Source organism: Heterodontus francisci, chromosome 3, assembly GCF_036365525.1.
Source record: "Heterodontus francisci isolate sHetFra1 chromosome 3, sHetFra1.hap1, whole genome shotgun sequence".
Lineage (NCBI taxonomy): Eukaryota > Metazoa > Chordata > Chondrichthyes > Heterodontiformes > Heterodontidae > Heterodontus > Heterodontus francisci.
Genome location: NC_090373.1, coordinates 69,520,850 through 69,538,714, shown reverse-complemented (window position 1 = coordinate 69,538,714; position 17,865 = coordinate 69,520,850). Strand labels below are relative to the sequence as shown.

At 46.0% G+C, this 17,865-nt stretch overlaps 1 protein-coding gene across 1 annotated transcript in view; it reads left to right on the top strand.

The window, feature by feature from the left end:
* LOC137357031 (meprin A subunit alpha-like) overlaps positions 1-14,435 on the top strand; it is a 60,520-nt gene extending 46,085 nt beyond the window's left edge. Inside the window, exons 13-14 of the mRNA XM_068022977.1 lie at positions 10,386-10,581; positions 12,207-14,435. Of these exons, the coding sequence (XP_067879078.1) occupies positions 10,386-10,581; positions 12,207-12,366 (356 nt within the window). The 3' untranslated portion in view covers positions 12,367-14,435. The remainder of the gene's footprint in view (positions 1-10,385; positions 10,582-12,206) is intronic.
* Positions 14,436-17,865: the final 3,430 nt, after the last annotated feature.

Sequence of the window (17,865 nt, the reverse complement as noted above, 5' to 3'; positions counted from 1 at the left end):
CCTGTATACTGGGTGCATCTGGAACGGGACCTAGTTTTGGGACCAGTGACTGTAGGGATTGTCCCTAATTTGCCTGTGGATGGGGTTGACCTGCTCCTAGGTAATGATCTGGCAGGGATGAAAGTGATAGCCGCCCCCAGTAGTGAAAAAAAAGACTGCAGGAGGTCAGAAAGACAGGACATGGCAGGAGACAGTCTCCTGCAGAGTCCCTGAATGTGTAGTGGGTCAGGCCATGATCAAACCAGCTCCACCAGAGGAGGCTGCATTGACACTGCAGGGAAATGATCATGAGGTCTGCCTGGCTGAGACTTTCTTTGGAAAGTTAGGAGACCCAGGGAATGAATTAAATGGATTTTCCCTAGCTGAGGCTCAGTGAGCCGACCCAGTATTCAGAGAGTTGGCACAGGCTGCCCAGTCTGAAAGTGAAGTAGAGGGAGTCCCTGATTGCTACTATTTAAAGAATGAGGTACTGATGAGGAAATGGAGTTCTCCTTACAGACCTGAGAGCAAGGAGTGGACAGTGGTTCACCAGTTAGTTGTGCCACAGAGGTACCGGAGAGAAATATTAAGAAGGGCCCACGAGACTACAGTGGCTGTACACGCAGTATACGAAAGACCAAAACCCGCATAAGGCAGCGGTTTGACGGGCCAAAACTCCACAAAGATGTGGTGGAGTACTGCAGGAATTGCCACATGTTCCAGGTTGAGGGGAAACCCCAACCTACAGCGAAACCAGCACCCCTACGTCCTGTACAAGTGTTAGGAGGACCCTCCAGCAGAGAGCTGGTGAACTGTCAGGGGTCCCCACCGAGAACAAAAGGGGACAGGCAGGCACCTGGCTGACAAAAGTTTAGAAAGAGAAGGGGAAAAAGTGACCCAGAGGGCAAGTTAAAGGAAGTTTGGGAAGAATCCAGGATGAAATCCCCTACCACCTGGTTAACCAACCCAGAAAAATGTGAAAAGTTAGACCCCACATCCTTCTATGTAAATGCAGACTCGAGAAACAGTCCACCAGAGTTGCTAACAGCATTTACAGGAACCTGCAGTGACAAAGAGAGACCTGTAGGAGGTAGAGAAACTGTGAGGGTGATGCCTCACCTAGTCAAAGTGTCAGAGGAGAATGCAGTAAGTCTGCACAAATACCTACAGGTAGGAATGTCCCAGTAACAAAGACCTCCCCTACAGGCAAAGGAAAAGGGAACCACCCATCCCCTGAAGCCAAAAGTCTTTGCAAAAATCAGGGAGTTCAGGATAGACCCGCCCCCCCTACTGACTCACCTGAAGAAAAAAAAGACAAATTAAAACAGACCATGTTTAATGAGCTTCAAGACTGGTGAATGAATGGAAATGAATGAGAGAAATGCATGATATATTTCTGTATCTTATATTTTTCTCAAACTCTGTAATGAAATGCGCCGTTTTCTTCATTCCCCTGGGTGTGGAGGTCTCAGGAAAACCCTCCACCTGCCAAGACTGGGGCACACATTATTTTGCCACATAAACATTAAAACTTAAAATTACAAGCCCTGACTGGCAGGACATTTGCTTAGTACCAGACAATGCTGAAACAATGGGGACCCAGCAGTTGCTTCACCAATACACAGAAGTGGTCAAACCAGTTTTAGTCACATGACCAGCTGGCTTGACATTTTGAATTTGAACTTTCAACAAAGGATTTGAGCAGAACGCCATGTGCCCGAGGACTGAGAGCATTTCCTCTCCTGCCTGTCTGCCTGCCTGCTTTCATCACTTCCCACGGAACTGAATCTTGTGAAAACAAGTGAAACTCAGGAGAGAACAGTTTGCTATGGGAACCAGGTTTTTAAGACGAATGCTGGGCCCCAATGAAACACAAATCCATATCTTCAATCTCTTTTCTGTCCCTATTTTGCATGTTTATATCATGTGTGCATGCTAATATGGGTGCATCGTGTATCTGTAGGCGTGAACCGTATTAGAGTTTAAGTCGGAGGGACCATGGAGGTGGATGATGCTAATGAAGCCCTATGAGGAGTGGCTTCTCATCAGCATCTGTCACATCCTCAGCCCCTTCATGGTGCCCTTGATCGCTGGAGGGGACCACTAGCTGTGCCGCAGCTGGCATCCACTCCATGCCTCTCTGTGCTATTTGCATTACTGACTGGTCAATGCTGCTGAGTCTGGCATGCATCCTCTGCACTGTTTCTGCATCCACTCTGTGTGATGCCGCACATAGCTGTTGACGAGGTTGGCCGCTCTCAAGGAAGGAGCTTGTGCATTCAAAGCACTGAGTCATTGTAGAGCACATGAGATGAATGGATTCCTCCACTCTCATCCCCTGACTCTGCAGTGCCTCAGGTAACTTCGACATGTGGGCACACATCTCACCTTGGTTCTGCAGGTAGAGCCACCTGTTTCCTGACTCGCTAGGCTCTGCATCTCTACCCTGTTGAGCAGGGCTGTGCCTGTCCTCCATCCTCCAAGGGGGACTGGTCACAGCTGACTCTCCTACCCCAAATTTTCCAGGTCGGAAGTGACACGTGCTTCACGCTGTACCACCACCTCTAATGATGCATGAGGGCCACCCAAGTTGTGAGGGTCTGTGCTCGTGCAGCGTGCACAGGTAAGATGTGACGGTGCAGGCTCTGAGGTATCTTCCTTCTCTCACTCTTCGGGAACCTGTTCTCCAAGTGTGGACTCCTACCCTTTGCAGCTGACCTTGTGGGAGACATAAGAGAAGATGGTGATGAGAGATCAGTGTAGTCAGCAGATGCTTCTGCTGCTTAAAATTATGAGATGACAGCTTATTCATTGACAGCTGTTTACATAGGGGCATTGCCATACATCCCCTCAACATGGAGCTATTGAGATGTCTTCACTCTGTCTGCGGCAGACTCCTGCTTCGCCATACCCAGCATACCTGAGGCTGGACACTCTGGCCACATTAAGCGCCTGCTCCTCAAATCATGTCAACATCATGAGTTGTGGCAGTCCACCTTCCAGGCGTGCCCTCTTCATCCCCCCAGGCAGTCAACTCCCTTTGGCCTGCTAGGTGCAGAACATTGCCATTATGACAATGCCTTCCTCCCTCTCCTCTTGCAGCTTCTCACTTGTATACGATATTGCAGTCTGCACTCCAGCCTCCTGACCAGCAGCACTAGGGTTCTGACCTATGCTTATTGGTAAGTGAGGCAGCACTCTCCCATGGTGAGGAAATCTCTATGTGCCCTCATGATGTCCCTCTCCTTGGCATTCTAGTGACAGCTGACCAGGAGGCATACCATCTGGCTTTCTCTTGACACTCACCTTGCCAAACTTAAGAAAGTCATTGTAATGCTTCCTGCGCTGCACCCAGTTCCACCTCAGCACTCCCCTGCTGCTGACCTCATGTGCCATCTCCAGCCATGCCCTCTTGGTCAGTCTTGAGGGCCTTCTGTTGCTGCTGTCGTGAAGACCCCACCTGCCACGAATGAGGCATATTAATTTTGTCATATGAACAATAATTTTTAAACTGTTGCTGGATTGAAGAGATGACTTGTTAAATGAGATCAGCAGTGGCTAGAAAATATTTACATACTAAGAGACAACGCCTGGAGACAAAAGGACTGCTCCCTGATCCAATTAACCCAAATGGATTTTGATCACCGGACATTGAATGTGTAAGAAAGCCAGCATTCCAGGTGTCTGGTAAGATGAAGAATCCACAAACGCAGGAGTTTGTGACAACTACTCACATGACTAACCTGCTGGCCCAGGTGGTTTTGAACTGCTCACAGCATAGTTTGGGCCAGATTACAACTGAACTTGGAAGACAAAAGCCTCTCTCCTGCTTAAATTTCTCTCTCTCTCACGAATTTCCGGATCCAACGAAGTCACTTAAACTTCAAGAGAGAAAAGACTCCTACATTGAAACAAGTTTTAAAGCGTGCACTGGGCCCCAAAGAAACGGCATGAGTTATCGGTAATCAAAGACTCTGCATCGAACTCAAAGGACAGTAAATAAATCCCAGCTATTGCCTCAAACTTTTCCTCTTTATTCTTTCTACTTTTCTGTCTCTATCTGCATGTGTGTTTATTGTGTATGCATGCTGGCGTGGTCATGTCGCGTATTCATAGTCGTTAACTGAATTAGAGTTTATGGTTAATAAACTTCCACCTTTCTTTATTAAATCTAAGAAAACCTGTCTGGTTGATTTTTTGCCTTACAATTGGAGAGCAGTGAACAGGGATTCACTGAGGGGGGGCAAAAACACAGTGTTTTTAAAGTTAAACCCTGTTACAGTTAAACCAGGCAAAGGCTGAGAAGGAAACCCTAGACCCCTTTCTCAACTGGTCGTAACACTGCTGACAGGGAAGAAAATGTTCCTCTGTGCACATCTTCGCCTCCAGCAGGACCTCCAGGACCTCTGAAAAATGGGGGTGTTGCCTTGGCACAGAAACCCTCCCTGCCCTCTGCTCTGGTTGTGCCCCCATTCTGTGAATGAATGGCAGCCTCAGCAATGGCTGCTGCTTGCCCTTTAAATTGGATCTGCTTCGGGCTTGAACCCACCTCCCTCCACATTCGCCGCCAGCAATGGTGCACAACAAAATTGTGGCATGTGCACGTTCCCATATAGGCGCAGGGTCGGGACTCGGAAGTTATTGCGACGTTGGGATTCTGACCATGAAATTGAAATCCTGTCCATTGTTCCTTATTGAGGTTCAGGTAGGAGAATTGCTCCTTGAACACCTTGGGTGGATATGCCCTCCTGGTGAGAGCCCTTCTCTCTCTCCTCCTCCTCCCTCTTTTAGCTGTTTGGGCTGCTCTGCGTGGTCGCTGCTCATTCTCTCTATCATGCTTTATTCCAAAGGGAAGGCCGACTTGTGCACGCAATTCTTGGTGAGCTTTGAAGTCAGCAAAATGTCCTTCAGTGCTTGCTGCACCATTCCCTCTAGATTTTTGCAACTTGGAACAACTATAGAAAACCCCAAAACACTTGTAGAATTGTAGCAACAGCCAGACAAAATCAACCAACTAACCTGTAAGTAGTTAATGATCCTTTTAAATAATACTGACAGGTGTCCTTCCTGCTGCTTAACATGAGGGCATCGGTTGGAGCATTGAGCTCCAAAGTGACACCACTGGCGGCACGTTGCATGCCGATTGATGTTATTATCTGCCTGTTCTACATACTTCCAGCGGACATTAGCTATGCGCGACCTCATACCCTGGGTGGGATTTGCAGCAGGCGGGTAGAATTTAGTGAACCCATCGTGGGTCCTGGTGGCGGATCTGGAAGTGCGCGCATGTAATCTTCTCCAGCTCCTCGTCCTTCTCTGGCCAGCAGGGAGATTCAAGTGAGCCTTGAAAGGGAGGAGGTGAGGCTGGCCTCCACAGTTGGGGGCTCCCCTCTGGGTGCTCTGAGTGTGGACAGCAGCTCCTCAAACCCTCTGCCAGTGGCTCCAGCTCCAGTAGTCACAATGCTTGAGGAGAGCCCTGCACCTGTGCAGGAAACCCTCGGGCAGCCGGGACGTGCAGACCTCAGGTAGCCAGAGGACGACAGCCAAAGTCATCACAGGTCAAGGGGCAGTGTGATCAGCAGCCTGCCTCAAGCCCAGCTGCTAGTGCAGGGGTCACATCTTGTAGAAGTACTCATAAACATATAAAGAAACACTTGGGAATCCACAGGTGTTTGATATCTGCGATGTGATGCTTCATATAAAGTTCTTTTGTTCAAGCCATTAACATTCATTGTGTAAAAGCGATTGTTCTAGCATGCTTTAATTATGAGCTGCTGACTTCACACTTACCCCTTAGTGGAATGCCAATGCAAACACAGCCAAATATGATCTCCCAGGGGCACTAGCATGTGTCTCAGCTGGGCACTAGGCATAGAACACAAGGAGGTGACAGACTACATGCATTGAGGTGAATCTTTATTGGACTGTCTGTGAGTGGTCATCATGGTGGCTGGAAGCTGCTAGTTATGAGATTGTCTCTTCCCTCCCTGGCCCATCGCTCAATCTGTCTGGCCTCTGGTGCAAGGGCTTCAACATCCAGTGCTGCCTGCTCATCACCCACCTCTGCTTCCTCCTTGTCGGTGAAGGAGTGTCGCTCGGGCATCTCATCATCATGTAAGACCTTCTCCCTCTGCCTTGCTAGATTGCGCAGAGCACAGCAGACCACAACGATACTCGAAACCCTCGCTGGGGCATACTGCAGAGCTCTGCCAGATCGATCCAGGCACCGGAATCTCATCTTCAGCAGCCCAATGGCCTGCTTGATGGTCGCTCGGGTGGAGGGTTGCATTGGGAGGGTTGCTCACAGGTGTGACTGGCCAAGTCTTCAATGGGTAGCCCTTGTCCCCGAAAATCCATCCCTGAAGGTGAGTGGGGGGTCTGAAAAGCTGTGGCACCTGAGAATGTTGAAGTATGTAGGCATCATGGCTGCTTCCTAGGAAGTGGGCACACACCTGCAGGAAACACTTTCGGTGGTCGCAGACCAACTGAATGTTGATTGAATGGAAGTCCTTCCTGTTGATGAAGGCAGCTGGAGCCTTGATGGCCACATGCATACAATCTATTACACCTTGCACCTGGGTAAATCCAGCGATGCCCAAGAATCCTATGGCCCTCTCGGCCTGACTGTCAGGGTCGGTCCATTAGTACACATAGTTGCCAGCCCTCTTGAACAGGGAATTGGTCCCCTTGTTAATGTAGTGGTGACCTGCTGCCTGTGAGACCTCACACATGTCCCCTTTGGATCCTTGGAGTGATCCAGATGTGTTAAAGTTTAGTGGCACTGTGACCTTCAGGGCTACTGGCATAGGGTGACCCCACCCCCCCAATCCCATAGGTCACGCCCTGTCCTGCAGCAGGGCACATAAGTCGCTGATGGCCTCCCTGGAGAGTTGCAGTCTTTATTGACAATGCTGCTCAGACATTTGGAGGAGCTAATTTGAGTCCAGTACACTCTATAGCACAGGTGGGCCCTTCGTGGCATGGCTGGTTGCTGCTGCTCTTATTGTAGAGCTTCAAAGGTAGGTGCAGCTGCCTCTAGACCCTCCCTCCATTGGAGACACCACATCACGCCACAGGGGTCCAAAAAGACAGGGTGACTGAGACCCAAGCCAGGTGATCAGTGGGTCGACAGAGCGTTGTTGATGCAAAGACAATCCTTCCCTGTGAACTGATCTTTTAAAACTTCTCCCAGCCGAATCCCTGATGGCCCTCAGCGCCCAGCCTTGCTGATGACCATTTCACTCATCCAGCAGTATGGGCAACTAAACATCTCACCCAACAGTTTGGTCACCTGATAAAGCCACGTAAAACCAAGGACCCCACTTGCAGAGCCCCTGAGATCATGACCCCCTTTGCCATGACCCCTAGACCCCGACCCCTCTTGCAGAGCACGCAGCACTGCAGCCCGACAATAGCCTCCGCACCCACTTCTTCCCCATGCAGTTTTATTTGTGGCTGCTTACCCATTGTGGCACTGAAGCCTTGCCTTGGTGCCACTGGCTTTTAATGATCATGAACCCAAAGGCACGTGATTGCTGCCCACCGTCCACTAAACCACAAGCCTACCATTATATCCATATGAATTATTTGCAAATGCATTGCAATTATCTGTTCAGAAATTTAAAATAGATTCCCGTTGTGTGGAGTGGCAATGCTGCCTTTGGTGCTTTCCTGCCGCTATCTCAATCCAGAACTGACATCAGGACGCTGGATTTCTGGACAGGCACTTTTGACATGATTCTCCGTCCCCCCACACCACTATTCCCATTTCAAACGGCTGCACAAAATTCTGCCTGATGTGTGCAGGCACGCACTGGATGACATTCTGGTTCCCGAACAACACACGAATAATGGGCACTACTGAGCCTATTGTCTGTCACATCTTAAGCAAAAGGCGTTGCACGTAAAAGGAAACACGTTTGAACTACAATATTTTGGAAAGTAGGATAACTATTGAAACAATAAAAGATGAACACAAATTTCACTTGCTCAATCATTGAGTGAATGGCAGAAAAAAACAGAGGCTTGCAAATAAAAGCTAGTGAGTGAAGCCTTATGAAGAGGACTTTTGTTACAATGCACTATTGGCAGTAAAAGCACATTATGGCAAAGGAATAAACTGTAATATAGTGAGTGTTATCAACAGCTTTTCACCATAGCATGCCACAACATTGGAACTTGTTTGTTCTGGGTTTTAAATACTGATGGATAATGTTGCTGTCATTAAAATAAAGAAGGAATTTTTAGTGTTGGAAATCTTGATCCTGACATATAGCAGTCAATGTTCCCTCTAAGCAGCAGGGCCGTGCAGCAATCTGGAAGTTCTGGCGCAGGCTGTGCACAAATCTGTCCCTTTGTGTTATTGGGTGTGTGGCCATGCAAAAAAATGTAATTGGGGGGACGGGGGGCAGCACATGTAAACAAATCGCCTGCGCTCTTCAAAAAAAATAGAAAGTGTTGATAGTACAATTTAAAAAAAGCCTAGGAATTATCTTCTGTGATAGTAATGTATGGACACTGTTACAGCCAGGTTAGGAGGGGTCACAAGTCTCCCGTCTTGTCCTTCCTCTTATTTAAGCGCAACAGGGTTTATTCCTTTTTTTAAACAGTGGATGTGCTTACTACTTCAGTGAGTGTTTTACTTTTTTCCTTTGTTGTGATTGCAAAAGAGCCAATTGGACAGGCTTTCTTGAGTTAAACAAGAAAGAGGTAAGTTTATTATACTTAAAAATATAAATCTGATCTAAATAAAATAATAAAATTATGCTATACTTTCACACACACACACGTGATGAGGAATAGTTTGACAGTTTGGTTTGGGTTAGAATCCAGAACAAGTAAAAATTAATACACTGTCTGTGGGGTTGGGTGATTCCGTTGTCTTCTATCTAAAGTTGTGTTCTTGAAGTCTTTGACGGGTATAAGTGCACTTTGTGGCTGGCCCACCTGGCCAAGGGTTTTCTTGGAGGCAGAATTGCAGGTGGCTTTCTCCCCCTTGGGTCTCTGTCTATCGCAGTCTGTAGGCTTGGATGGTCCTCAGTAGCAGATGATTTTCAAACTTGTGATGTCATCTGGAGAGAGAGAGGCACACACCCCAATGGGGTTCTGCCTGGGTAACACTTGAGGCCTGTCTGCTTCAAAGTCTCAGGAGCTTGTCTGCCTTGTCTAAAGGAAAATCCCAGCTTTCACAGAGCTGAACATATGGTCACATGGCTGTCTTAGTGTATTCTCTGGTACTTTCTAATGAGATTCAAGTTTGGGAACTTCAGTCTCTCAGGCCTCATGATGTCAGTGATTACACCTGGAGGGGTTCGCTCTTTCAATATTAATGTCCCAGGATGGCTTTGAATGTCTTGCTAATGAAAGAAATCTCAGTTAGTTCAATCAATAGGGCAAGCCGTTGTTTTGGGTACAGGCTAATCAGGCATGCATCTCCACTTTGATGCCTTGGAATGTGCAAGGTGTTTAAATGCAAATTGTGGTGGCCATTTTTAGCTGTGGCCAAGTCTTTGTAAATGTTGTCAGTAATATTCCAGCTTTCCTTTTTTTAAGTTTAATATAATTTTCCAACCAATGACTTAAAAATCCTCATTTGGCATAGTGTATTTTCTTGACAACACATAATGTGCTATTAATGGCCCAAATTTTGCAGTAGAAATAATGGTGAAGCTATCAGCACTCACTGTTATTAATGACTAAATTGAATATCAAATTCTGGTATCAACTGTTGCTGAATTATTCAACCAGTACTGGACCAGCGGAAATTTAAATATAAACAAAACCAAAACCATTGACTATGATCCCCGCTGCAAACACTGTTCCCTAGCTACCAACTATGTAAATACAAATTCTTTCCCTCTTTATTGAAATAGACGACAGAGGAATGTTATGAACCTGTAAGGTGTTCATGCGTTAATGTCACAAACTGTAATTTCTTGGCTTGGCAATTAAAAGTAAATGTAATAAATCAAGAAATAGAACAGTTTAGCTATGTTGAACACTGGAAAGTTTGGCAGCTCCTTAAGTATATTTTGTTGATGTTCTGTATGCCATGGAATGGAGGAACACATAAGCTCAGGAATTTTATATAAACTGGCCCGGGTTGTGGAGGGAGAAATTAAGTTCACTTCATGGTCCTCATTACTATTCAGAGACTCTTGCTGGATAATGTACATGTTAGTTAATAACAGAATACTGTAATGCCCACCATAGTTACACAACCTGTTGACTTTCACTGTTCAGGCTCCCTTATGAAGATTTATGCCACTTGAAGAAGATACTGGAGAGTGGCTGGTACCTGTTGAACGAAAGCCCAGGATTATTCAGGCGATCAGGGAAAAAAAGAGAGGGAAAACTATTATTAAATTGTGCATCCAATCACTAAACTTAAATGATTTTTTTAAAAGATCTGACTCCATTGATTAAAAGCGAAGTTCCAATTCGTCCCGCAATGAACTCTCATGAAAGACATCGGCGAGCAGTGGAACGTACAGGATACTTAGAAGAGCATCCACCACAGAACCACCTTGGAGATTGGTGTGAACCTGGCTATTGCCTGAATGGTGGAGAGTGTGTTATGACAAAAGGAAAAGCAGGTTGCAGGTAAGTGAAGTTTCCTGAACTTGTGTGGAGATATTCTGAGGTAGTGAAATAGTTGTTATCTCACTTCAGTTATATGGTAACATTTATTACACAGTGTGATTTGATTGCATTTCCAATCATCTTCTTGCCTTGGTAAGCAAGCTAGCATCTGACCTCTGTAACTAACACCGTACAACCATTGCACTACACCAGTCAGCATTGTATTTCAAAGGTATATTTACTCGGTATTTAGTCATTGGAAGCTCACAGCTTGGGGACAATTTTAAAAGTATCAGGATTCAAACATTGTCCTATTCCTGATTCACCATTATCTTACACCTGTGCAGGTTTTGGAATTGAAAAAGCTGTACAAGCAGATTTTCCTATTCTGTACTTCAGTGTTAAATAATTGTCAGGAAGGTTGCATGTGGCATAAAATTAGACAAATTCTAGGGGCCAGATCTTTTTCTCCTCCTGACGGCGGGGTTCATGGCAAGGCGGGTGCTGGAGAATCAGAGCAGCAACAGCTGCCAGGGAACCCGACGCTGGGATTGCCGCTTCCGATTCTCCCAGGGGCGGGATAGGCTGACGACGGCCTTCCTGCCCAGAGGCTAATTGAGGCCCTTAAGTGGCCTATTAATGACCACTTAAGGGCCTCAGCCCGCTGCCGCTCAGATCTTACCAGCAGTGGAAAGGGCCTCCGCCATACGGGGAGGACGCCATGGATAATGAGGCACACTCCCTGCAAGCTTGGGGAGGCGGGCAATTTGTGGCCCATGGAGGATTCCCACCAGGAACCAATTCAACCTCCGGGACCCCTTTCCCCCTGGACCGAACGTTTCCCCCCACCCCCACCCCCTCTCGTCGAGGCCTTCCGGACTGGCCCTGGCAACCCCACCGCATCTACCTCTTTTCCCGGGTTCCAGCGCTGGGTCTGGGTCCGAGGCTTCTGCAGTATTGGCAGTGGCCACCGCTCCCGGTGGCGTTGCCGATACTGCTGAGCTACCAGCCCTGTGATTAGCTGTTAGCTCATGGGGGTGGGAACCCTTTCTCTATTGTCTTTAAAGGGCTAGGGATCCTGCCTCCTTAAACTTTCACCCCGAAAGACCGGAGAATCGTTCCGGGGTGCTGAAAAATGCAGAGGCTGGGTTCATCTCACCTTGTTAGCCTAGCACTAGGAGCCCCGCCTCCTGCACAAAATCCAGCCCCTACGTGTGTAACTCTCCCTGCCCAAATTACCTTTATGTGCTGTGCCCAAGTGATTACTTAATACCTAAGTGCAAAGGAGGAATTTGTCCTCAAATCCCTAATTATGAAGCCTGCCTTTGCAACCACTGTAACCCTTTCTCCCTTCATTATCAACTTCAAGTGGAATGCAGGATATGAAAATTAATATGAGCAAAAATAATTTATCACAAACTCATAAAAACAGATTTCTCACTTAGAGTGGGGCCACTGGATGGAATTGTGCTGCCCAATACAGATATGATTGTCTGAATGGTCTCTTTCTCTGCTGTATCATTCTATAATTCTGTGAACACTGAGATACATCATGCTAGATATAATCTGAATACATTTTTTATTACTACTCAAAATAGTTTGAGCTTTGGTAATAGAGAGTAATGTTTCTCATTATTCTATTTCAGGTGCGCCTCAACTCAAACACGCCAGTACTTCGGTGAGCGCTGTGAGATAACACAGATTCATGGTACTCTCTTTGGAGGAATGATTGGAGCAACCGCAGGTATTCTAGCCCTGGCCATTGCTATTATTAGCATGATTGTAAAAACACATAGGAGAAACTGAACAAAGTGTAGAGATGTCAAGTTGATTGTAAACCTACTTTACCAATAAATTACAAATCTTTATTTTGTAAGCTCTACCTAGAGAAGCATAGCTTTATGAGTAAGTAATCATTCCATAAAGTTTGTACTGTGTGGCTAATCACATTAGACATCACTATTTCTTCGAATGGAAATAATGACCATATGTACTCATGCACAGGAAGATCACACAGAAGTTGACACTTACTTTCCAGCAAGACCTACTTTCTGAAATAAAATCTGTGACCTTTATATAAATGACTGTAGACTCTACTCTTTGTAGCAGATGGTAAAATTTGAAATAGTTGACTGATTTAATAGTGTGATTTCAAGAGTCCATTCAAAAATTGCCTTTGACGAGTAAAATGATCTTTACTTGATTCAAACTTACATCTAATAATAGAGTCTTGGATCTACTGCTATTCTTGGCTTTCAGGTGCTTATTTTGCTCCAGTTTCCATTCTACCATTCCTCTGTCTCAGGCCATTTGTTTGCTCTTAAATTCCTGCTCTACCATTTTATTCTCTCAAACTCCACGTCCACCATTTTCTGCTCTCGGCTCCTGCTGCACCATTGTGTGCTCTCAATTAAGCTCCCAGTCTGTCACTGCAATCTCTCAGGCTCCTAGCCTGGTGCACCCTGACTATATTTGTGGACATTAGTGGCAGTGCGTGAAACAGTCAGCATGTATTAAAATCAGATCTGATTTTAATCAGAAAGATTGACATTCATGGGTTTTTTTCTCTTGAAAAGGGAAGACAGAGGAGGTATATGGTAGAGGTGTTTAAAATTATGAAACATTTGGACAAATTGGATCAAAGCAAGTTTCTCTGCTCTATATCTTGAATTTAAGCACATGGGGAGAAATTGGCCTGCGTCATGCCCCAATTCTGGACTCGAAATAAGTGCTCGGGAAATAAATTTCAGGCAGCAATATGCCTGATCCCTCCACGAAGTGGGTGACTTCCAAATGTTTGGGACACTCACGTGAAACAGACATTAAGCCTCGTGAATATGTTAATCAGGGGCCAATTTCTTATTTAAAAACCCTGCTGCCAAATTCAGCAGAAACTAGACATAGTTAGTCCCATGCATGCACTGCTCAGATTCCTGAGTCTACTATGATCTAACCAGCTGGGAGGAATAGGATTACCCATCCTGGCTGTACAACTGTGCTGCGGCCGCTACCAACCTGGCTCGACCTCCCCACTCCCATTCACTTCTCTCCACCCCCCACCCTTCAGGATCTACTTGTGGGTTGGCTGGAGATCTGAGCCAACGAGCCTTGGGCTGACAACCTGGGCCTCTCATTCCAGGTGTTATGCCCACTTTGCAGAGAGTTTCCAGTTCTGGATCAATTCCTTCTCCCTATGGGTCATAAATGCAAATTAAGGACAACAGAAGGGAAAAAAGACAATCCAGGGGGATTTTTTAAAAACTAAAATGAAGCTAATTCTGTGGAGCAGATCACTGGCAAGGGAGCAATAGACAATGAGTTTTAAAAAGGAATTAGACAAGTTCTGAAATGTAATCCAGAGTTATTCAAAATACATCGAGGGACTACTGTGGATAAATGGACCAAAGGTCTTCTCCTGCCTGAAACTGTTACTAATTTCTGAGAAGTTGAAATATCAGCTACTATGAGATATTTGTTTTTAATGTGCACTGACTATTCCACATATTGCTGACACTGTGTGCAGTGAGCCTAGATCAACAGATAGAGATTTGGAGTAAGGTCAACAGCAAACTGGGATTTAGAGAAAGAAAAGTGCATCACAGCCCGGAGAGTCCATAACAGATGGGTAGAACTGGGACAGTGTTTTTGCCCCAAGTGGCATGCAATGCCATCCATTGCAATGACTCATCACTTCACTCACCCGATCTTCAACCTTGAAAGCATCGAACATAGTTTTTCATCTTATATGCAAATATGTACTGTTGCACAGGTCTCTTCAGAATGAATTGATGTTTAAATGCTTGATCTTAAAATATGTAAATCACGCTGTACTTTAAAACGTGTTGAAATAAAGACATGTTTGAACAGACTAGAAATAGAGCTTTTTTTGCTTCAATGCAATATCAATAGGTAAATGTATCATTCCATCTTTAATAGGCAATCCAGGCCAGGAAGATTTCAAGCTCTACTTGTGGCCTTTGATGAGTTTTCTGATTTCATCTGGGGTGGCTCTGGGGGATGCTAAAATTGCACTCAGCGCCCTTTAGCTTGGAAGGACGAAAAGACATAAGCCAGGATTCTGGGCCCTGTTAGCGTGGGGATGCAGCTGCCCAGATTTCCTCTGCTGAACCTGCCAATGTTAACGGGGTCAAGGAAAGTCCAAAACCTTAGCCTTCAGTTGGCTAATGATGCATCTGGGGCATTTTACATCCAGCCTCCCACCACCGCCTCCGCCTGCTGCCAAAGAGGCTGGAGAGTTTTGGTGAAGAGTTTCCTGGTGGTCTTGCTGTAGCAAGACCACAGCTGCATTACCAGGTGAGACAGTTGGACAGTGAAAGCAACAGAAGCACATCAATTGTGAACTGATTGGCATCCTGGTAGATATAGACCAAAACCTATACTGGAAGCAAAGTGGGGCCTGGAATGGATGGTGAGAAGGCTGCTGCAAGGCTTTCTCCCTCCTTAGCAGCACCAGGAGGCAGTGGTAAGTGGGGTGAATGAGAGAGGAATCTTCTATATTTCATTCCCAGATACAGATGAAGATTCTGTCCCCTCACACCTGTGGCTGCCCGGATGAGGCAGGAGGAGGAAACCACAGTTGGGGTGGTGAGTTGATGATAGGCCTCATGGTCCAAATTTCCATCATTGATCTAATCCTGCCTAATTTTGGAACGTCTCCTCCAAGTATAAAATTTACTTGAAATAGATAGCTGTTTCCATACATACTTTCTTTTGGGCCTCCTTATCTCGAGAGACATTGGATACGCGCCTGGAGGTGGTCAGTGGTTTGTGAAGCAGCGCCTGGAGTGGCTATAAAGGCCAATTCTAGAGTGACAGGCTCTTCCACAGGTGCTGCAGAGAAATTTGTTTGTCGGGGCTGTTGCACAGTTGGCTCTCCCCTTGCGCCTCTGTCTTTTTTCTGCCAACTACTAAGTCTCTTCGACTCGCCACAATTTAGCCCTGTCTTTATGGATGCCCGCCAGCTCTGGCAAACGCTGGCAACTGACTCCCACGACTTGTGATCAATGTCACAGGATTTCATGTCGCGTTTGCAGACGTCTTTATAGCAGAGACATGGACGGCCGGTGGGTCTGATACCAGTGGCGAGCTCGCTGTACAATGTGTCTTTGGGGATCCTGCCATCTTCCATGCGGCTCACATGGCCAAGCCATCTCAAGCGCCGCTGACTCAGTAGTGTGTACAAGCTGGGGATGTTGGCCGCCTCGAGGACTTCTGTGTTGGAGATACGGTCCTGCCACCTGATGCCAAATATTCTCCGGAGGCAGCGAAGATGGAATGAATTGAGACGTCGCTCTTGGCTGACATACGTTGTCCAAGCCTCGCTGCCATAGAGCAAGGTACTGAGGACACAGGCCTGATACACTCAGACATTTGTGTTCCGTGTCAGTGCGCCATTTTCCCACACTCTCTTGGCCAGTCTGGACATAGCAGTGGAAGCCTTTCCCATGCGCTTGTTGATTTCTGCATCTAGAGACAGGTTACTGGTGATAGTTGAGCCTAGGTAGGTGAACTCTTGAACCACTTCCAGAGCGTGGTCGCCAATATTGATGGATGGAGCATTTCTGACATCCTGCCCCATGATGTTTGTTTTCTTGAGGCTGATGGTTAGGCCAAATTCATTGCAGGCAGCCGCAAACCTGTCGATGAGACTCTGCAGGCACTCTTCAGTGTGAGATGTTAAAGCAGCATCGTCAGCAAAGAGGAGTTCCCTGATGAGGACTTTCCGTACTTTGGACTTCGCTCTTAGACGGGCAAGGTTGAACAAGCTGCCCCCTGATCTTGTGTGGAGGAAAACTCCTTCTTCAGAGGATTTGAACGCATGTGAAAGCAGCAGGGAGAAGAAAATCCCAAAAAGTGTGGGTGCGAGAACACAGCCCTCTTTTACGCCACTCAGGATAGGAAAGGGCTCTGAGGAGGAGCCACCATGTTGAATTGTGCCTTTCATATTGTCATGGAATGAGGTGATGATACTTAGTAGCTTTGGTGGGCATCCAATATTTTCTAGTAGTCTGAAGAGACCACGTCTGCTGACGAGGTCAAAGGCTTTGGTGAGATCAATGAAAGCAATGTAGAGGGGCATCTGTTGTTCACGGCATTTCTCCTGTATCTGACGAAGGGAGAACAGCATGTCAACGGTCGATCTCTCTGCCCGAAAGCCACACATACATACAGACTAGAGCAATTCCTCTACAATGCAATAATAGCAACTAATATTATTCAATGAGTGATTAATTCTTTTAAAATTGGCCACATTGAGTTTCATCATACCCAGAAACTGCCAAGAACATGATTTTTCCCCCTCCTATTGTGGCTACCTATCATCCTTTGAGAGGATAGTAGGAAGAATGAGAGGTGACAGGAACAAGTATCCAGAACCACAAAATAATAACAAGTCAGAGTGAAAAATGTTGAGACTCCCCAGAAACATCAATTACTGAAGTAAATAAATGTTGACAAGTGACTTGGGGGCTGACTTTTTAACTAGAATTGCATTTCCTCTGGCTACGAAATTCACAGTTCTCCCCTGATTTATTTCTACTACTATTGCGTCTCAATTGTGGTAATTTAATGATTATAATGACTACAGCACAATACCAGAGTGATCAGAGGCTCATCAGTTTCAAAAATAATGTGAAGCAACAACTACTTTTTACCATGTGCGAGCTCTCCAGAGGGAGGAGAATGGAGGAAGTACTAAAAGAAACAGAAATTTTGGATAAGGCAGTCACTGATAAATTGAGGAAGTTAATAGAAGACACCAGGCCCAGATGGATTTAATGCAAGAGTATTCAAAGAAATAGCTAGTGAAACTGATCACATTCTTATCTCCATTGTCACGGAAACGTGCTAGATCAAATGATGGTTATTTTAATCCACCTGCTGGAAACCTGAATATTAAACTGGTGAAGACAAACTGCTCAAACCTTGCAAGCGTTGAACTCTGCCTTAAGACCATGAAACCTTATTCGCGAATTTAGAGGAAGCAAAGGAAGTGTTAAGCAGGTCTTAAGGAAGCTTGGTTGAGGCTCAGCAAACCAACCCAGTGTTAAAAAAGTTAGCACAGACTGCCCAAACCGAAACTGAAGCAGAGAGAGTCCCAGAGTGCTACTATTTAAAGAATGAGGTGCTGATGAGGAGGTGGAGACCTCCTCACAGACCTGTGGATGAAGAGTGGACAGTGGTTCACCAGATAGTGCTGCTGCCGAGGTACCAGAAAGAAATACTAAGAATAGCCCATGAAATTCCAATAGCTGGACATGTCAGTGTACGAGAAACCCAAGCCTG